At 39.3% G+C, this 22698-nt stretch overlaps 1 protein-coding gene across 1 annotated transcript in view; it reads left to right on the top strand.

Annotated features, from left to right (window-relative positions):
- The window catches only part of ablim1b (actin binding LIM protein 1b), a 428496-nt gene extending 412859 nt beyond the window's left edge, over positions 1-15637 (top strand). Inside the window, exons 21-23 of the mRNA XM_073027825.1 lie at positions 2433-2507; positions 3511-3591; positions 6526-15637. Coding sequence (XP_072883926.1) covers positions 2433-2507; positions 3511-3591; positions 6526-6639 — 270 coding nt within the window. The 3' untranslated portion in view covers positions 6640-15637. The remainder of the gene's footprint in view (positions 1-2432; positions 2508-3510; positions 3592-6525) is intronic.
- Positions 15638-22698: the final 7061 nt, after the last annotated feature.

The following is a 22698-nucleotide window of genomic DNA, read 5'->3' as shown; positions in this document are numbered from 1 at the left end:
ACTTCAAACTGAACACTGTGGAAAAAGGCTAACGTTTTGCATGTTCTTATCTTCTATATTTATTATTATTATCATGTGTTTCAAAAAGATGAATAGCTAATTTAAAGTTATTACAATGCATCAAGGATGTATTATGTACCAGTATTGTTACTTTTTCTTAAGAAATCCTCAAAATTTTTGACTTTCAGTAGAGTAATTTTAAGTTATTAGTGCCAATCAAACAATGAATGTTTTTCCTTTTTTATATCTATTAAGTGCAAATAGTTAAGATGTTGGCTGGAGGGGCGGAGATACGTTTCTATCAAGGGAGGTGTAAGGCGTGCTCCTTCCCTTTGCTAGCCTGCAGGTTACCCTCGGACAAAGTGTAGCTCCTGCTTAGCTCATGCCCACACCCCCCCCCCCCACCTGGATCAGGGTCACGTGAAGCCATGGGAGCTGGTGGTGGATGGTTGTACGAACAGCTGGTACATATCACAAGTCCTGGTTATGCAACCGCTGACACCAGGCAGACAATCTCTGAAGAGTATTGATTATGGCTGAGGTCACCCTTCTTGTAAAGATACTGACCAGATGGTGGCAATAGCAAACCACTTCTGTAAAAAAATTTGCCAAGAGCAATCATGGTCTTGGAAAGACCATGATTGCCCACATCATATGTCACAGCGCATAATAATGAGATAAGATAAAAATTCATAACTAAATCAAATGCAATGATTACTGAAGAGATCTCCCTGGCGTATGATGCAAGCCCTGGTTTAATTCTTGTCAACAAATGAACTACAGCTTGGTGCAAGTTTATTACATAGGCACCAAAGTGGGTTAAGAGTGAAACTTGAGTTTAACAAACTTTATTTTCATTCTTTGAAACACACACCTCTTCAAAAGAAATAATGCCACAATGCAGTTAATTCTTTTCACTTTTGGATTTTAACCTGTTATTTTATTCATTACTTTAATCATCTTAAAACAAATACAGTAGTCATAACCCACTTACCCTGACTGTCAACTCTGACATTCCAGCCTATTTATTTTCAACACATTATATTCAACTTAGATTTTGAACTTGCATTATGGTTCAGTAGGCTGCCTTGTTTGTTGTTGTGTAAATCAACCTCATCAAATTTGTTAAAGTTATCTAAGCACTTCTGGCCAGGTGGCAGTGAGAAGAAAAGTTACTTCTCCTTCATGGACCAATATAATTGAAGTTAAAATTTTCTCTGAAAGTAAGGCATCATCGTGTGTTGACATATCAAGGGGGGACCTGCTCAGATTCATTTATAGTGTAGTTGCAGAATATTGTAAAAGCAGCCTCACTTCAAAATGATGCTCCATTTAAATTGTAGGTGAAGCTCAAATAGAAAGTATATTCTACCCTATTGTTAGTTATGTACAATAAAACAATGCAAAGAACATTGGATTTGGTGGTACTGATCTGAGGTTCTTCAGAAGTCAAGAATGAAGCATAAAATGATGATTATGGCCGTTTTATTAAGTGTTACAAGAATGGAGAATGAATTAAGAAAAGACAGAAAATGAATCTGTGATTGTTTCAGACTCAGACTAGAGGGAAACAAAATCTCCATGATAACAATTCATCATAACTTCATCATGTGCTGTGTGGTATGACATGGGTGATCATGGTCTTTGACCATGACTCCTCTTAGCAACTTTTTCTACAAAGGTTGCCATTGCCTTCTTCTGGGCAGAGTCTTTACAAGACAGGAGACCCCAGCCATTGTCAATGCTCTTCAGAGATTGTCTGCCTGGTGTCAGTGGTCGCATAACCAGGACAGGTGATAAGCACCAGCTGCTCCCATGGTTTCACGTGATCCTGATCAGAGGGCTGAGCAGATGCCACTCCTTGCCCAAGTGTGACCTGCAGAGAAATGGAGCATCTTACAGCTCCTTTGCTAGAGATGTACAGTACCGCTTCCCCACCACCCAACTGTGATTGACCACTAACCTATAAAATAGCCAGATTCAAAGTGGTGTGATACCTACTGCAGAAAAATGGAGAAGTTTTCAGACAGATATAGAATAAGTTATACTACAATTACTGGAAAATTTACTGAACAATTACATGTACCTATAGATAATTACATAAAAACTATAAGCAACCATAGGAAAGTTCATCTGCAAGAAAAATAACAATTTTACACCCCATCCAACAGTGCTACCTATTAGTAAATACTACAGTTAATCTCTTAATATTAAAATCATTATGAATGATAATTACTACCATACCAATGAGGGTAACCAGATCTTTTTGTGATATACGGTAATGTAGAATTTGGAGAGAATTTGTGTTGCTAATTTTAACTGAAATGCTAATCATTAGTTCCTTAAAGTTATAGTAGAAAACTTGTATTCATGCATCCATATTAGTCTTGGGTGCCATCAGAACAACATCTGTATCTCACTGTCTCTCCCAGCCTCCACAGGAAGGACCTGTACAGGGAGCAAGGATGGACAGGGGAGTTTCAATGCCTAACATGCTGGAGCCAAAGGCAAGTCCAAAGCAATCAGTTTATATTAAAGCATGTCAATGTAACAAACAACAGTAGCCTTGGTGCAAATGATAGGCATAACCAAACTAAACAAAAAAAAACTTGGTGTTTCTCTGACAAATTGGTTCACAGTGGAGATGTTTATAGGTGCTGGAAGGATTACTGTACCTTAAGTTGGTCAGAGTTGCCATTTGCTTTTCTTCTCATTTTCTCTATGGAGAGGGTCAGGAGGTCACCACAGGATACCAGCCTCTGTGCTGCTGTTTCAGCTAAAATGTTCATATGATTGGTCCAGTTGTTTTTCTTGTTAAAAATGGCCCTAAGATGTTGATGGCGGGGCACTTGGTGATGGTCATTGTTTAGGGTATATGTTTAGTCATTATTTTATTGAAGGTGGTCATTACATGTCACTCTTGTGACTTGTATGTTACTTACTTACCTCCTTAAGACTATCACCCCAATGAGGACATAGGCCGCCAACACCAGCTCACCAAACTCCTCTGTCCTGGGCCAGTCTTTCAAGTTATCTCAGATGTAGCCCATCTTCTCCTTCCCCTGCCAGGGGTTAGGTCTTTGGAGTTTCTGTTGGCACTTCTGTAGCTCTGGGTTTTTAACGGAATGGGATAGCTAGTCTCATGCCCAACCCTTCTCCTTTTACAGCTGGGCTGGGGACCATCCACAGTAGAGTTGACCTGAATGTTTCTTGCCTCTTAACATGCTGATGGTGTCCAGGTCTCCCCCACACAAACATGTAGAACTTCATTTTGTGAGGACCTATGAACTTGTCTATCAGTTGCCACAATCAATGGTTTTAAATTCATGTGTTTTACTTAAATAAAGCCTTTCAAAGTATTTCAGTAGGTCTGGAATTTGCATAGTTAGTAACATGGTATCAAATGTATAGATCTTAAGTCAGAAGACTTTTGCTATACAAATACTTGACTGAGCTAAGTAGTGTATACTGAATTTCCCGTAATATTTTAATTTCTCTTCTACTGTACAGATTTATCCTTATCACGTGCTTTCAGTGACCAACCGAGGACGTAACAAACTACCAAGAGATGTAGACAGAACAAGACTGGAGGTGAGAATACAGTCTATCTATTAAGGAACTGAGAAACATTATCTGGGGAAAAAAGCAGGTGTAGACCATATGACCCTTAAGGTGGGTCCAGCAATCATATATGAGGGTGTTTCCTGATTATCACAAAAAACTTTGGAGTTCAAAGCATTTTACACTTGAACAAAATCAGTGACTGAGCATCCATTGCCCCCTGAGGCTGAGAATGTCAAAGATTTATAATGTGTGTGAAAAAGATCTTAACTCAGTCCAAAATGGCTCTTTTCCCTGTAAACAGTGTTGAACACTCCACTGAGAGGAAACTCCCTTGCTCTAGACAGTCTCTCTGTCAATCCCTCTCAGATTTTCACACTTCAATCCTAATTATTGGCACAGGATTCTCTTCTTTCAGATCTGATAGGAAGAAAAACAACCTGAAGCAAGAGAAAATCTTCAGATGCTGGAAATCCAGAGCAACACACACAAAATGCTGGAGGAACTCTAGCAGGCCAGGTAGCAGCTATGGAAAAGAGTACAATCAACATTTTGGGCCAAGATCCCTTAGCAGGACTGGAGAAGAAAAAAAGATGAGGGGCAGAGTCAAAAGGTGGGGAAAGGGGAGGGAGAAAAACAAGGTGATTGATGGGTGGTGAAGTTAAGAGCTGGGAAGTTGATTGGGGAAAGAAATACAGGGTTGGAGAAGGGAGGATCCAATCAGAGAGGACAGAGGGCCATAGAAGAAAGAAAGGGGAAGGAGGAGGAGCACCAATCAATTGTCCAGCTCTATACTTCAACCCTCCCCCTTCTGGTTTGACCAATCACCTTGTGTTCCTCTCTGCCCTCCCCCTGCCTTTCAAATCTACTCCTCATCTGTTTTTCTCCAGTCCTGCTGAATGGTCTTGGCCCGAAACGTTGACTGTACTCTTTTCCGTGGATGCTGCCTGGCCTGCCGAGTTCCTCCAGAAAAAAAAAACCTGGGCTGCTAAAACTTTGCATGAATAGTGATCAACATCAGAGCAATTTGAGGGGTTGATGAAGTAATTTTGTCCTGTAGGTGGTAAACTACTGAATATTCAAATCACAAAGTAAAGATGAGGAATACCGTCCCATCTGCCCAGGCCATCCTCTCAGAGAAACCTCTCATTCAAAACATCAGCATTTTAAAAGAAAAATTATACCAGAGACATTGACGGACCCCCCCAGTTATTTTAGGGAAGCATGCTAGATAATACTGTTTCTTTACTTGAAAAGTATTCTTCAAAATCCATTGGATTGTAATTTAACAAACTGTAATTGTTTTTCTTCAAATTGAGGGTGGGGGGGGGGGGGTGGATGCCAGAGAAAACTTTTGAATATTGAAAGGCTTAGATAGAGGGCTCATGGGGAGGATGCTTCCTAAAATGGGGGAGTCTAGGATCAGAGGGCACAGACTCGGAATACAAAGTTTAAAGTACAGTTATTATCAAAGTATATTTTATACAACCTTGAGAATCGTTTCTTAAGAGGCAGTCACAAAGCAAAGAAACCCAATAGAACCCATTAAAACCAACAAAGACAATCAAACGCCCAATGTGCAGAGAGAAAAAGAAACAAATCTTGCAAGCAATAAAAGTAAGCAAGTGGTAAAGAAAAAATAAGTAAGCATGTCACTTTAGAATACAGATGAGGAGGAATTTCTTTAGCTAAAAGGTGGTGAATCTTTCAATTTCATTGCCAGTATATTAAGGGAAGATTGAGAGGACCTTGATTAATCAGGGCAGCAAAGGTTACAGGAGGAAGGCAGGAGAATGGGGTGGGAAGGATGATAAATCAGCCACAACGGAATGGTGGAGCCTAATTTGGCTCCTATTGCTTATGGTCTAAAAATCTGAAGAGCTGACACAACTAGTGTCAAAACTAAAAGAATCACAGTCACCTAAGATTAAGCTGAATATTGTGTAGATGTTCTTGGATTTGAATGTCATTTGCAAAGATAATATCTCCAGAACTGCAAGGTGTTCTACTACGTATATAATAAGTATCCTGGTGCACTTCCTTGCTGAAGTAGAATAGGTAAGGTTGTTCATATAGCACACTGACAGTTGTCTAGTCAAGAAGTAAACTGTCAATGATTGAGCTTTAAATTTCAATCTCACCCTTTGCAGAGAGCTCTGACCAGTGCAACGACCAGTAAATGGCAACTCAGGTGACCAGAACTGTAAATCTCCACATAGATTTCAAGCCTCCTACTGTATGTCTCCACAAGAAGGCAATGGCAAAGCACTTCTGTAGGAAAATTAGCCAAGAACAGTCATGGCCATAGACCATGATTGCTCATGTCATACAACATGCCACATAATGATGATGATGACTGTATGTCTTTTGATGTTATGGTCTAAATCCTCTGCCTTTTTTCTCAACCAGCTTCATAACTAGATTCTCTGACATCAGAGATCACCTCTGTGAATCACTCCCTCTCTCTCCCATTGTCCTGGCACCATTGTTGAACCAAGTAATCAAAATATACTTCCATCAAAAGCAGACAAAATTGCCGACAATCACTCAAACTTAAAGAAATGCAGCAACTGTGCATTGTGTTCTGCTTCTGAGAGTCAAATCTATTTTAACTCATTGTAGGAAGGATTCTGAGGCTAGATACAACAGTGGCATTTAGAAGGGTCTTTGAGATAGGCACATAAATATGCAGGGAAAAGTGAGATATGGATTATAAACAGACAGAAGAGATTTAGTTTAATCTGCTCTGAGAGACATTGTGGACCAGTGAGCCTGTTTCTGTGTTGTACTATTCTATCTTCTACAAAAATAACATTAAAATAGAAATATGGCTGGTAATTCAGGAGTAACTGGCCACATAGTAATGGGGAGATGTATTATAAATCAATTAAAACTTTATTGAAATCATTTGAATGCAAGTGGGCACTTGTAACTGACTGTTGCCATTGTCATTTACTCTTTCAGCGTCATCTTGCCCCTGAAGAATTTTACCAGCTCTTTCATATGAACATCCAGGAATTTGACAGGTTGCCTCTCTGGAAGCGCAATGAGCTGAAGAAAAGAGCTCACATCTTCTAAATCAAGCAGTGCATGCTGGGAAAGGGGCACCCTCCAGTCTAAATATCTGCATTATATTTTGTGGGGAAGCAGTTCAAAAAATTAACAAGAAAAAGTCATCTCGTGTTGCAGCAAACAACCAGTGTGAACACGGAGATTAGATCCCCACACAAAAGTTGCTAAGATTTCATTCTGAGAATTCTATCAATATTTCCTTAATAATGGGAGCCAGAGTAGTAATAACTCTTGTTAAATAATAAATTGTTCTGATCTTTATAGAATTATAATAGATTGGAAATTATACTGAGTTGGACAACATTTTATTTTCTAAATGATTGGAATACTATTCTTTGGAAACAGATTTTAATATTTAGCCATACTGCTTGAAGTAAAGTGCAGCAACTCATGTTCTGTGCCTTGCAAGGTGAAAGTGTGGATTTATAGGTAGTAGGACAGTGGGGAATTAACTAGGAAGAGATTTGAACACAAGTTGCTCTTTGGGCTTTACTGCTTGAAATCTTTTACACAGTGTGCTGTAGTTGAAAGAGTGTATTTACATCTGCTATACATAATCGTCATGCCAAACAGAAATATATAAGAAAAAAATGGAGAGGAGAGAAATGCTCTTTAAAGTTTATTGTTCAGCTGACTTAGGGACAAAACATTTAGCTCAAAAGCCAACATTGGTGTGTTATTTTATTAATTCTATTGAAAACAAAACAAAGAATGTTGGAATTACTGCCTGAGTACTTTGTATCAGTATCAAATTGTTACTTGTGTTTGTACCTGCCTTAATGTGACAAATCGTCATTTGCACTGAAACCTTTAGTACCAGGAAAGTTCTTTTATGCATTGTGCATTTCAGACGGTGTGTACACAAAAATCACGCAATGCCTCTTGCATATCAAGTCCTCGTTCTGAATTAATAGGTCAGTTTCTTTTTCATATCATTCCCAGATGATTTGTAATTAATAGCTTGGAAATTGCACTGTGAGAAGATTAATTTAGAATGGGTTTGTAAGTTCTGTAATTATCTGCAAACTGTTTTAATTGAGGCAGTTATTTGTTTAACGTGAGCAGATTGTCTCTATCATAATAGTGCTCAAAGTAATTGGATTCAACAATGTTATCCAGTATAATTTCTAGACTAATATCCTCCTGTTTTGAAAATGGGATTTAGTCTTGAAGTTCTGCAGTGCACCTGCCAAAGATTTGCTTTGTAGTGCTTCTGGATGGGGGGGGGGGGGGGTGGAATTTGATCCAGCATTTTTACAAAATCTGATTATTTGCTCATGTCTGTGTAATAGTGAGGAATTGATTCAGATGAGGCAGGCCACATAGACTAAATTTTAGAAATGCTACTTTAACAAATACGGAATACAATTAGATAGGGCTAAATTATACAACAGAAAAAGTACATACTCCTATTTGTATGGTAAGGTGTTTCCTTGTACATGTTCATTTGGCTCTTTTTGCATGCAAGATTATTTATTAATTAAATTCACTGTCTGCTTCTATTATGTCAGAGTAAAAACCTCAACAACATCTTAATGACAATGGCAAGTTTGCAGTTTATTAGACACATAGACTCTTAAACAGGAGTTTAACAGAATACTTTTTTTGTGGAGTCTTTCCATTAAACAATTCTCATTGTGTTTGTGCAGGGGAGAGTACTTAACAAAAGCAATCAACATATTTAACTGATGCTTCAACCCCCAAATATTAAATTTCAAATTTAAATTTAGTGTTGAACCTCTAGAGCGAATTTACTCTATTTCTAATTTTTTTTGTGCTTAACGGAAACAAATGCATTGGTTTCAGTGTTTCTGAACTGAGCGGGGTGCAAATTTTTTCCGGTCAATAGCAAATCAGCTGTTTTTATGCTGTATCCAAAATCCTGATGTATGAAGTTGATTTCAAAATTTGAGAGCAATTTAGATAGTTACATGGATGGTAGGGGTATGGAGGGCTCTGGTCCGGTGCAGGTCGATGGGAGTAGACAGCATAGACTAGACGGGTCGAAGAGCCTGATCTGTGCTGTAGTGTTCTATGACTATGCAGAGAGATTGGGTCTGATTTGAAAATGGACTGCATCCTATTTGCATTACTGCTCAAGGTTAAATTATACCTCAGAGTTGCTAATGTCATGTTTCAAGTGGGCATGGTGATATTCTGAAGGATAAACAGAATGATAAGTGGCCAGTGTCAAGATGAAGCAAAATTCCCTCCTGACTTCAATGTACAGTTAATGCCTGCAACTAGATGAGATTATATTTTTATCAGATTTACATTGAAATAAATTGTGTAAGAGTCAGGCAAATTTACTTTCAATAGCCATTTAAAAAATAGTTACTTTGATGACTTTTAATTTTATGATTTAACAATAATTCCCATAGTTCCGTCTATCCCACATCCATGAAATTCTTTTGGGAGGATGAGGCAAGCCCCTCTCAAAAATGGTGCTGTTTATAATGATTGCTATAATTTCTACTGATTAAACAACAAGATGAAAATTGGCCTTTCATTGCGGCAGGTAAAATAACTTGATATCTAAAGTCTAAAATTAAAATTGTAAATGCTAGACATAGACAGCAGGTCATCCACTCCAGAAGAAGACTGTTTCAAACAGATCTCAATTCTGATGATAAACCCCATCTAAATCATCTGATAACTTTCCAGTGCAATTCCCTATCTTTCCCCTCAAGCATATTCTGCCTGACGTGATTGGATTCTGCCAGATTCCGAACAATCAGTCAAATCTAAATTACAACCTTAAGGGATGAGACGGTGGTTATCTCCTTGGCATTTATTTCATCCATCATGCTGCATTTGCCTAGAATCCCTGTGCACAAGCTTTGCATCTCTCTTCCAGCTTCTTGGGAAAGGCACAGTGACTGGAGGTGAATAATTAGTTCTTGAGATCTCAGTTTCTATTTCAAAATTTCTCCTGGTTGTCCTTCCTTTGACAAGGTAAAACTGGCTTCATAAACACTTATTGAATAGCCAGCAGTTTTGTTCTACAAACAGCAATATATATATATATATATATATATGAAACTTCAATTGATTCTGCTAATAGGGTGCATGGTAGCGTAGTGGTTAGCACAGTGCTTTACAGTATCAGCGATCCGGGTTCAATTCCTGCCGTTGTCTGTAAAGATTGTGTATATCCTCCCTGTGACCGTGTGGGTTTCCTCCGGTGCTCCGGTTTCCTCCCACAGTCCAAAGACCTACGGGTTGGGGGTTAATTAGTCATTGTAAACTGTCTCATGATTAGGCTAGGGTTAAGTCTGGGGTTGTTCAAAGAGCTGGTAGGGCCTACTTTGCACTGTATCTCAATTAATAAATAAATGTTTGTGATAGGCAAGGGAATTAAATTTTGAAAAAGGAGTGTTCACTTACTGATATTACTATATTTATCAGAAGTCCGCCCAATTGGTCCTTACCCTAATTTGACTGAATCCGTTATATTAGATAAGCCAATATTCTCATCTGGATTGCTTTTGCAATAACTGGTTCATTTCTGCTCTGCACTCTTAGTGCTTTCTACCCACACAGCTAGCATTCTGATTTCATAAAATATGCCATTTTCATGTAATATTCCAGAAAGAATATTCCAGTAGAAAGAAGTATTATGGTATTAGTGTAATAGCTAAGAGTGAGCAATAAGGCCAGCTATATATTACATTTAGCCTTGCTTTCAATCCATCAATAATTGCTCATTAATAAAGCAATGTTATTAGTGTTTAATTTATTTTCTCCTTGCTTTAACTTGGTCATACCAGTGCTGTCTATGAGCAAGTGCAAAGAATCATGTTGACAATCTATAACTGTTGCACAGTGCATGTGCACACAGAGAGCTCGTTGTCAGAACTCATTTTGATTTACAGTCTCCGGGGCATGCCTTGTGGTTGCTTCATTGTCGTTAATGAAAAGCTAATCTGTGTTGTGCAATATGGAGCGAATATAAAAGTAAAGTAACAAAGACTTTCAAACAGCAGTCTGAGCCTCTTGGTTAAACTGGACTTTATTGTTAGCGTTATTATACTGTGTAAATGGTGATTTAATAATAGACACAGGAATTTCTGCAGGTGCTGGAAATCCAGAGCAACACACACACAAAATGCTGGAGGAACTCAGCAGGTCAGGCAGCATCTGTGGAAATGACCGAGCAGTTGATGTTTCAGATCAAGACCCTTTATCAGGACCCTCTCTCACAGTCCCTCCCTCTGTGATCCCTCTCTCACTGTTGTTCTATGATCCAAGGAGTTCACTGAAACACTCTCTCACTGCTCCCCCTCTGTTATTTTAAAATTATAGTAGAATGACCTTTGGACGTTGTATGTTAAATGGTGTTTGCTGCTACTCTGTCTCATCCAGGCATCCAGCACTACAGGTCAGTGGGAAGCACATTGGCAACTTTACCAGAAGTCAAAACCAATTTTAATGATCTGCTGAAATCAATAATCAGATTCAATTCAAAAGCACTAACATATGCCATGAAATTAATTATTTTACAGCAGCAGTACAGTGCAATGTATACATAAAACTATAAATTATAATAAGAAATATAATATATATTAAAATAATAAATAAGTAGTGCTAAAAGGAAAGCAGAAATATTGAGGTGGTGTTCATGGGTTTAAAGTCTGATAGTGCTGGGGAAGAAGCTGTTCCTGAAATGTAGAGTGTGTGCCTTCAGGCTCCTGTACCTTCTTCTTGATGGTAGCAATGAGAAGAGCACACATCCCTAGTGATGGGGGTCTTTAACGATACATGCCACCTTTTTGAACTGATAATCATAGCTGTAAGCTTGAATAATTGTGACAGGTTTTTACAGGGTGGTATTAAGACAATCAGTGATCAAAGCATTACAACAAAACAAAGAGCAGCTCCAAGTCATGTGGTTCCCTTGAGTCTGCTCAGGCATTCGATAAGACCATGTCCAGTCTGATCTTGATCTCTGCTCCACTTTCAGACCTGTTTACCCTCGATCCCTTGTAGACCCAATATCCTCTACTTTGCCTTTGCAGAGATTGAATTACTGAATATAAATAGGCCTCTGCCAAATCCAAAGGGTCATGGCCTCTTTGACAGAAGAAATTATTTCTCTTCACCATTTTAAATGGACAATTGCTTATTCAAAAACTATCCACCCGTTCGACATTCTACCATAAAAGAGAAAAAGCTACTAGCATCAACATTGAAGTAATGACTGTTTTCAGTTAGATGAATTATTTTTCTTAAACTCCAATGATAATGGACTTATTTTCCCACCATTTCCTTGTGACAGCACATTGATCAAGATGTGTATTTAGAAACTGGAGTTAAAAAACGGCAGGAACTGTCACACTGTGCACTTGGTTGTATAATACTAGTTCAGGAAATCTTGGTGCTTGATTGTCAGTGGTCCTTCGATGGGCCAAATGGCTTCCTTTCTTGATATAAATCTCTATGATGCTGTGAATTACAATTAAGCATTAAAGGAGATCTATGAAGCCACTGATCACAATGAACTTTCATTCCAAATTTATTTCAAAGTTTTAAAAAAAGTAAAGTTTTTTCTGATCTGAAGAAGTCGCATGTGTGTAACTAGCCATTGGGAAGCTGAATTCATTCCAAATTTTTGCTGAAGGCATTTGGGTTTTGACAAGGAGTCAGAATTTCCCACCAGATTAACAGATTCCTCTCCCCTTCATTTTCCTGAGACATGTTACCGTCTCCAGTTGGCCTTCTTCCATCCAAAACTGTAAACAAGGAATTTAGCCAGCAAGGTGATGGAACTTGCTTCCTTCTTTCATCATCAGTGACAACATGTAATGGGGTTTATTTTAAGAATAGCAATATTTCATTAATTGAAAAAAAACATTTTTCAATAGGGAGAATGAAATGGTGATGCTTTCTTTAATTTTATTAACCATTATAATCATTCCAATCCTCATAGGTGTTAGATTCAACAAAGCACATAAAAATGGAGATTTAAGTTTCAGTCCAATTATTTTAATTAAAAGCAGCTTAATTCAATGTTTGTCATTTATACTGATCACCCACTGTGTTGCATTATTTGCAATTTAATTCAGTTTTATTGCATTCCACTTGAGTGCAAGAAGAGTTTTTTGAGTTATCAGAAGTGAACCATAACTAAAATAATATTTTGATGAGGAGTGAGACTGTGGAGAAAGGTTAGAGTTTTGGATGAAACGTGTCTTGTTTTGTGCACAACTTCCATAGTAATGTGTGTTACAAGAGAATCCTATTGGTATGTTCATTTTCATAGGGAATGTATCCAAAGGCAAAGGTAGTCACATCTGCTTTGTAACCATTTACTAAATACAACACCTGCTACCTATAAATACAGAATGCACTTCTGTTGAACCTCTTTAAGTACAAATCACTTTTAAATACTTGGCCTGCTTAAATGATTATTATTTGCTGTTGCCTTTGATGAAACTGGCTTGATCCAGCAGTAGTCTCACAGAAATTTGGAAACGTTCTCTAATGCAAGGGTTCCCAACCTTTTTGTGCCACAGACCCCTACCATTAACCGAGTTGGGAACCCCTGCTCTAACACTTTGAGTGTCCATTGTGGTAAGACTTGTCAGACTGAGATGGTTTCAGACCACTGCTGTAATCTGAGTAGAGGGGACCCCCTGAGCGCTGGATTGTTTAACCCAGGGGTTCCCAACCCGGTGTCCATGGACCCCTCAGTTTAATGGTAGGATTCCATGGTATAAAGAAGATTTGGGAAGCACTGGTATAACCCGCGTTTTATGCTTTGCTCTGAATGATCCATCTGGGCAGATCAACTGTCATGTTGTTTCCCTTTCATCCAAATTCACTAAGCACACTGACCCTTACCATCATCAGCTTTGACACTGAACTGCATGGTCTTAAGTCCCATGGGCTATCATTCAGATTGGATAAATTGGTGGCCTTGCCACTTCCAGCAATAACATGTCCACTCTCCTGATCACTGCAAGGTGACCCTGGAACTCCAAAGGAGTAAGACATGGGATATAGAAGCAGAATTAGGCCATTTGGCCACCTACTAGACTCTCACACAAATGGATCCACTCTATCCACATCCTTCAGTTTCCAGGAGGTATCAATGAGATTGCCTCCCCCGTAACCTTTGACACCGTGACTAATCAAGAACCTATCAACCTCTGCTTTAAATATACCCAATGATGGCCACCTGGGGCAATTATTCCCATAGACTCACTATCCTCTAGCTAAAGAAATTTTCCTCCTCTCTGTTCTAAAATGGACAGCCCTCTATTCTGAGGTTGTGCTCCCTGGTCCTAGACTCCCCCACTATAGGAAACACCCTCTCCACATCCACTCTATCCAGACCTTTCAATATTCGATAGGTTTCAATGAGATTCCACCCCCCCCCCCCATTCTACTAAACTCCAGAGAGTACAACCCAGAACCATGTGAGGCTCCTCATAAATTAACCCTTTCCAATGCCAGTTTTCTTAGATAAGAGGCCCAAAACTGCTCCTAATACACCGAGTGCAAACCTCAGAATTACAACTCCCTACACTATACTCCATCTGCCTCTTCATTGCCCATTCTCCCCATCCGTCTGCAAACTCACTACTAGTCTCTGCACCTGTCTTTGTATTGGCCACAAACCTGGCCACAGCCATCAATTCTGTCATCCAGATCATCGATATATAACGTGAAAAGCAGTGGCTCCACCGAATACTGACCTGCAGAACACCACTAGTCACCAGCAACCAACCAGAAAAGGCCCCTTTTATTCCCACTCTCTGCCTCCTGCTAATCAGCTAATGCTCTATCCAGGCTAGCATCTTTTCTGTAATACCATAGGCCTCCTGTGCTTCATCACCATAAATAATTTCTTCCGTACCCTCTGCCTCCATTTTCCATTCTCCTCTCAAGAGTTTATTTCCAGTGTGATGGACTCCTTTAGATTTACACCAAAGCTCCAGTTGCCTACTCCTCAGGGCTTGTAACTGTCTCCAAAACCAATGCCAATAACTACAGTCTGTTGCTAACCTACCTGTTGCTCTTTTCAATTCTCACTGAAGTCACAGTTTGCTCAGTTCAAGAAAGCAGCAGCTAAGGATCTGACTTGGAGCTCTCCATTTCAGCGGTGCTCACCAGGGCCTTACCTGCCTCTGCCATTTGCTTTGTTAGTCCCCGAGCTGACCGCCAAACATCCTCCTGAACCGTCATCTGCTTGAAGTCTTGTCCTGAACTCCGGCTGCCCAAAATGCTTGATCACTTTCCTGCCAAACTTCCTAGCCTTCTAACTGTCGCAGTTAATGAAGATTTTGTACACTCAATCCTCTCCCTTTCTCAATCGAGATCTGTCCTCCCTATACCCTGCCATCCTCAGCTTCTACAGCTCAGTATATTGAGATGAAAATCTTTATCCACAATTACAAATCATTCACCCTTTTCTGTATTTGTTCTCAGTTGTAAAATATTCCCCCATCACATTTTTTGTTTCTCTTCAAGCTTATAGGCACTTGAAAATGTATTCTCTTTAAATAATGCCTTGTTTCACCTCTCCCATTCCTTGTCTTACTCCTCTGCAATGTCGTTCTCTCCTCCAAAAGTGCTTTGACACGCCGCTAATGTGATGGGGCATAATGTAAAATCCACGTTGCTAACAATATCTCATTTATAATGTGTTTAGTTTGGCTTTGCTGTAGACAAAAGAAAAATCTGAAACTCATTTGCTGTTAGATAAATGGCACTGTGCCTGATAAAAGAGCAGAATGAATTACAGAACCTCATTTTGTCTTGTATTTACTATTTCAGTGTAAAATGTTTCAGCTGCGATTGTATAGTTTTTGTTTTGCCTTCAATATTTTTCCACATATGCACTATTGGAGAATTTGTTCTGCCACTGTCATTGTTCCCCTAAATATCATTTCCTTTGATTGATGTTGTTATATTGCAGGGAGCATTTATGTTGTGCACCCCTTCGACACCACCATAATCAATGTTAATCAAGTAAATAAAGATGGTTTTGTGCTTTGTTCTTCATCTCTTCTTCTTTAAGATTTAAAAATAGTTTGCACCAAATGTTTCACTCTGTGACAAACTGGGAGTTTGCTTGCTCAAGTCCTGGCCTGGCGCCTTCATTGGTATTTTTGCGTGAACTCCCTAAAGAAAGGGGGAAGTCTAGGCCAGCGATATGCAGTGGGGAGAGAGAGAGACAAAAACAATCTTTGAAACATATTATTAATTTCTAAGATTAAAATGTTTATTTTTAGAGGAAAAATAGTTATCTTCTTTTATTTTTCTGAACAGACCGTTTCCATCCTAACTATAAATTGGAATGCTGGATGTTATGTTGAAGTTGTATAAGACATTGGTGAGGCCTAATGTGGATATTTTGGTCACCTACCTACAGGAAAGATGCAAATAGGTTTGAAAGGATACAGAGAAAATTCACAAGTGTGTTGCTGGGTCTGGAAGACCTGAGCTACTTTATAGGGAAAGATTGAATGGGTTAGGACTGTATGTTTTAAAATGTACGAGACTGAGGGGAGATTTGATAGATGTATACAGAATTATGAGTATAGATAGGGTAAATGTAAATAGGCTTTTTCCACTGAGGTTGGGTGGGACTACAACAGGAGGACATGGGTTAAGGGTGGAAGGTGACAAGTTTAAGGGGAACATGAGGGGGAACTTCTTCACTCAGAGGTTTGTGAGAGTGTGGAACAAATTGACAGTGCAAGTGGTGCATGTGAGCTCAATTTCAACGTTTAAGTAAAGTTTGGATAGGTACCTGGATGGGAGGAGAATGGAGAGCTAGGGTCCTGGTGCGGTTCGATGGAAGTAGGCAGTCAGCAAGCACTAGATGGGCTGAAGGGCCTATTCCTGTGCTGTATTTTTCTATGACTTTATGTCTCAGTGGGCTAAAGGACTTGTTTTCCATGTTGTCTAACTTTAACTATGATCATGCAGAGATAACATGGCCAGGTCCAATCTTGTCAATATGCGTAAGTCAAGGCAGCTACTATGCTTTATCCAAACTTTCAGGCCCTTTATCTAAGAAAAGATGTGCTGGTATTGGAAATGGTTCAGAAGGAGGTTCATTAGGATGATTACGGGAATGAAAGGGTTAATATGTGAGGAGCATTTGATCGCTTTGGGCCTGCCTGTACTTACTGGAGTTTAGAAGAAAGGGGGAGATCTCATTATCATTGCCACAGGCAGATGTGGAGGCCAAGTTATTGACTACTGTATTTAAAGCAGAGGTTGATAGGTCCTTGATTAAAGGTTACAGGGATAAGGTGAGAGAATGAGGTTGAGAGGGATAATGAATCAGCCATGTTGGAATGGTGGATCAGACTCAATGGGCCAAGTGGCTTCATTTTGCTCCCATGTCTCATGCTCATACGAAAGTAGTCACTCAAATGAAAAGGCCAAGATTATTTTTGCTTCACTAGAGCACAGAGTACCCATTATATATCTGTGTGTGTGTATATATATTCCACCACCAGCAATATAGTAAAAAGATAAAACTGATAACAGATGCTTGGTCCACATATAATATAACCTATATACAATATAGTAGTTAGCACAGCACTTTACAGTTACAGCGACCTGGGTTCTAATTGCCACCATTGCCTGTAAGAAGTGTGTATGGTCTTCCCGTGACCATGTAGGTTTCCTCCGGGTGCTCCGGTTTCCTCCCACGTACCATCTGGCAGGTTGATTGGTCATTGTAAATTGTCCCCTGACTAGGTTCAGATTAAATCGTGGGATTGTTGGGCAATGCAGCTCGAAGGGTTGAAAAGGCCAATTCTGCATTGTATCTTAATAAATAAATAAATAGATACATAAATACATATATTTACCCGGAGCTTATATATGTAGATGGATATCTGTTTATTGTTAGTTATAGATCATAATAATGAGAAGAAACTGTTAAGACTGTGTAGTCAGTTGGCTTCAATTTAACTGAACTTTCTCATCTATCTGGATGGTATGATGATGCCTAGTTCTCAATTAAAACTGAAGTTCTTTATTGCAATCTAAGCACAGGAGGATTATTTGAAACTTAAGTTATTAGCATCAGGCTTCATGGAAATAAAATCTGCACATACATCATTTTGCCCAGACCAGAAATGTATCCAACACTCTGGCATCATTTTCATATGGATGGACCTTTAGTGAGGTACATAGGTTGGCATTTAGTAGCAGGCAAGTCTATGGCTTACTTGTAAACTCAGTGTTTTACAAACCGTTTCTCTCCCTCTGCCGTAAGATTTGTGAATGGTCCATGAACACGACCTCAGTATTTTTCCCTCTTTTCACGTGATTTTTATATGTTCTTGTAATTTCTATATATTGCACTGTACTGCTGGAAACCAACAAATCTCATGATACCTCAACAATAATAAATCTGATTCTGGTAAAATCCATTATCGGACCCATTTGTGCTTTCAAAACACTGAAATCCTTCATAAAATTGGGTTGATTGCTTTGAATAGGAAGGACATCAGTCGCAACATTTATCTCTTTCTTTAAATTCATTAAATATCTGTCCCAACTTATAAAAATTATTTTACTCACTAAGAGAATTAAAATTGAAAATGTAATTGAATGTTATTCGTAAATATGTTTCATTTTGCAGTGATATACAGTGTGGATGTTTCTGTTGTTTGGAATAGTTGGACTGAAGCACAGGGAGCCAGTCTGCTAGTTCCCTTTCATTACTGTAAGAGCATTGTATGTAGCAACAGGAATAGGCCGTTCAACCATTGAATTATCATTTGATTCTAGCATAGCTAAACCAATGTTCAGCTCCGTGTTCCTGTATTTGCCCTCTGTTCTCTGTGCCTTCACAAAATTCCGCAGCACCACACTTTACAGCTGACCTGGGTTCAATTCCCACCACCGTCTGTAAGGAGTTTGTATGCTGAGACCTTGTGTGTTTCCTCTGGGTGCTTCGATTTCCTCCCATATTCCAAAGAAGTACCTGTTGGTAGGCTAATTGGTCATTGTAAATTGTCCCATGATTAAGCTCAGATTAAATCAGGGGACTGCGGGGCAGCACAGCTCAAAGGGCTGGAAGGACTTATGCCACGCTCTATCTCAATATATAAATAAATATTTTGAAATATCGGGCATTTAAGATTGTGGCAAATTTAAGCACCACTTCCTGAGTGCCTTCCTGAATAAATTCAACATTCCCTAACAGAACACAGGAAAATCTTAAATGCTAGAAATTCTGCAGATTCTGGAAATCCAGAGCGACACACACAAAATGCTGGAGGAACTCAGCAGGTCAGGCAGCATCTAAGAAAATGAATAAGCAGTTGATGTTTCAGGCTGGGACCCTTCATCAGGGCTGGAGAGGAAGGGGGAAGATGCCAGAATAAAAGATGAGGGGAGGAGAAGAAGGATAGCTGGAAGGTGATAGGTGAAGACAAGTGGGTGAGACAAGTCAGAGCTGAAGATGACGGAATCTGAGAGGGGAGGAGTCACCGGGGGAGGTGAATAGCAGGTGAGAAGGAAAGAGGGAAGCAAGTTTTTTTACTAGAAGGAGAGATCGCTATTCATACCATCAGGTTGGAAGCTACCCAAACAGAATACAAGGTGTTGCTCCTCCACCCGGAGAGTGGCCTCATCACGGCACAAGTGGAGGCTATGGATTGACATCTCAGAATGGGAAGTTCCATTTTGACAGATGGAGTGGAGGTACTCAACGAAGCAGTCTCCCAAGTTACGACAGTCTCACCAGTGTAGAGGAGGCCACATCGGGAGAGACAGATAAAATAAACATCCCCAGCAGATTTGCAGGTGAAGTGTTGCCTCACCTGCAAGAACTGTTTAGGGCCCTGTATGGAGGCGAGGGAGGAGGTGAATGGGCAGGGGTAGAACTCTGGCTGCTTGAAAGGAAAAGTGCTAGGAGGAGATTAGTGGAGAGGGACGAATGCACAAGGGAATTGTGGAGGGAATGATCCCTGTGGAAAGCAAGAGCTAGGGGTGGTAAAGATATGCTTGGTGGTAGATGTGGCACAAGTTGCAGAGGATGATGTGTTGAATGCAAAGGCTTATGGAATAATAGGCAAAGACAGACAGAGTGCTGGCACTATTCTTTCCTATAGCAGTTCTCTTTGCTGCATAATGGACTAATTCTAATGTTGATATTGTTTCCTCTACTGTTCATTCATTATGTGCTGTGTTGTATGATGTGGGTGATCATGGTCTTTCCATGACCGTGATTTTCTCGGCAAATTTTGCTGCAGAAGGGGTTTGCCATTGCCTTCTTCTGGGCAGTGTCTTTACAAGAGGGGTGACCCCAGCCAATATCAATATTCTTCAGAGATAGTCTGCCTGGTGTCAGTGGTCACATAACCAGGACTTGTGATATGCACCGGCTGCCTATACAGCCATCCACCTCCTGCTCCCAGGGCTTCACATGACTCTGAAGGGGGGCTAAGCCTGGAAAAAAACACACGCAATCCACGGGGAGGATGTACAGATTCTCTGCAGGTGACGTCGGAATTGAACTCCAAACTCTGATGCCCTGAGCTGTAACAGGGTCACTTTAACTGCTACACTACCGTAATATAGTGTATTATATGTTTCATTCAAAATGCCAGTATATGAATCACTGACAGGATGAAATAATGACAACATAAGCATAAAACAGCTTCCACTTCCAGAAGTGGCAGGATAGCCACAGCGACCTTCCATTGGCATCAACAGGAAGAGTGAAATCCAAGTCTCTCCAGTGCAGGGCACTGCCAACCTACCTCAAGCTGCTGGAACATGGCCATCAGCTTAGATGCGGTGGTGGGTCAGTGATGGCTGTGTTAATGTAATGGGATTGTACCATTCATTCCTTGACTGTACCCCAATCATTAGCATGGGAGGGTGAATGTCATATGGATAATGAAATCTATTTTGAAGAGGTGCTCCAGTGTCTTGGACGTTAATTATTTATTTGTTGAGATACAGCATGGAATAGGACCTTCCCGCCCCACCATCCAGCAATCCCTGGCCTAATCACAGGAGAATTTACAATGACCATTAACCTACCAACTGGCACTTTTTTGGACTGTGGGAGGAAACCGGAGCACCCGGAGGAAACCCACGCGATCACGGGGAGGACGTACAAACTCCTTATGGACAGCAGTGGGAATTGAACCTGGGTTGCCTGTACTGTAAAGTGTTGTGTTAACCATTATTCTACCATGCTGACCCATTTATATTAATCATTCTGGTTGAAAGGTAACTTGATGATTTAGTCATTATCACATGGTATAGTCCTAATGAAGGGGCTCGGCCAGAAACATTGACTATTTATTCCCCTCTGTAGATGCTGGCTGACTTTCTGAGTTCCCTTCATGTGTTGCTGTGGACCTAGTTGAGTGTAAATCAGCTGCTGATTTTACTATATTGAAAAAAACACACCTACTTTTCTTTCTTTTTCTTTCTTTTCTTTTCCAATCTTTTTATTAATATCAAGGTAGTGGATATAACATAATATTGCTACACAATTATTGGGATTACATTGTTAATGGATAACATATATAATTATATATTCAGTTAATACAAAGGTAATAAAGCTCCCAAAAATGTTCAAGTACAAATGTAGAATACATAAAAAAGATTAACATATCCAAAAAGAAAAAAAAGAAAATATACCCCCCCAAAAAAACTAATCTAAACAATACTAACCAAAAAAACTAAGGAAAGAAAAGAGCAAACACAAGGAAATCTGCAGATGCTGGAAATTCAAACAACACACACAAAATGCTGGTGGAACACAGCAGGCCAGGCAGCATCTATAAGGAGAAGCACTAGTCCTGACTAGTCCTGATGAAGGGTCTTGGCCCGAAACGTCGACAGTGCTTCTCCCTGTAGATGCTGCCTGGCCTGCTGCGTTCCACCAGCATTTTGTGTGTGTTGTTTGAAAAGAAAAGAACATGGGCTGTTTATAACATCAAAAAAAAGAAAGGACCTTTAGTGTCATCAACTCCAAACCTCCCTGCATATATTAACACAAGAGAATAGGTTTGGAAGGAGGTCAAATCACATCATATGAAAGTGTTGAATAAAAGGCCTCCAAGTCTTTTCAAATTTAATGGATGGATCATATATAACACTTCTGATTTTCTCTAAGTTTAAACATAACATGGTTTGAGAGAACCAATGAAATGTGGTGGGAGGATTAATCTCTTTCCAATTCAGCAAAATAGATCTTTTAGCCATTAATGTAAGAAATGCAATCATCCGACGCACTGAAGAGGTTAAATGGTGTGGTTCTATCATTGGTAAACCAAAAATTGCAGTAATAGGATGAGGTTGTAAATCAATATTCAAAACATTTGAAATAGTGTCAAAGCTATCTTCCCAATATTTTTTCAAAGAGGAACATGGCCAAAACATATGGGTTGAAGAGGCTGTCTCAGAGTGACATCTATCACACACTGGACTTATATGAGAATGATGAGGAGCTAATTTATCCTTAGACATATGGGCCCTGTGCACTGCTTTGAATTATATCAACGAATCAAATGTTTAGCACATATAGAGGATGAGTTAAATAATTGAAGAATTTTTTCCCATTTTCAATAGGTAAAGTAAGCTTATGTTCCCTTTCCCAATCATTTTTAATTTTATTAGATGCATCTAAATGAATTTTCATAATTATATTGTAGGTAGTTGCTATTGCACCTTTCTGAAAAGGATTTAAATCAAAAAATTTTCCCAAACTATCCATAGAGTATAGATTCGGGAAAGTAGGAAGGATGGTATTTAAAAAGTTTCTAACCTGTAAATATCTGAAGAAATGGGATCTAGGTAAATTATATTTGTTAAATAATTGTTCAAATAACATGAAACAATTATCCAAAAATAAATCACAAAATCGTAATATACCTTCAGTTTTCCAAGTCAAATAGGCTTGGTCCTTAATAGAGGGATAGAAAAAAAAGTTAGATATAATAGGACTTGCTAAAATAAATTGATTCAACCCAAAAAATTTCCAAAATTGAAACCATATTCATAAAGTGTATTTAACTATTGGATTATCTAATTGTTTATACAATTTAGAAAGAGCAAAGGGAAGCA

Source organism: Hemitrygon akajei, chromosome 23, assembly GCF_048418815.1.
Source record: "Hemitrygon akajei chromosome 23, sHemAka1.3, whole genome shotgun sequence".
Taxonomy (NCBI): domain Eukaryota; kingdom Metazoa; phylum Chordata; class Chondrichthyes; order Myliobatiformes; family Dasyatidae; genus Hemitrygon; species Hemitrygon akajei.
This window is presented reverse-complemented; position numbering and strand designations above follow the sequence as displayed.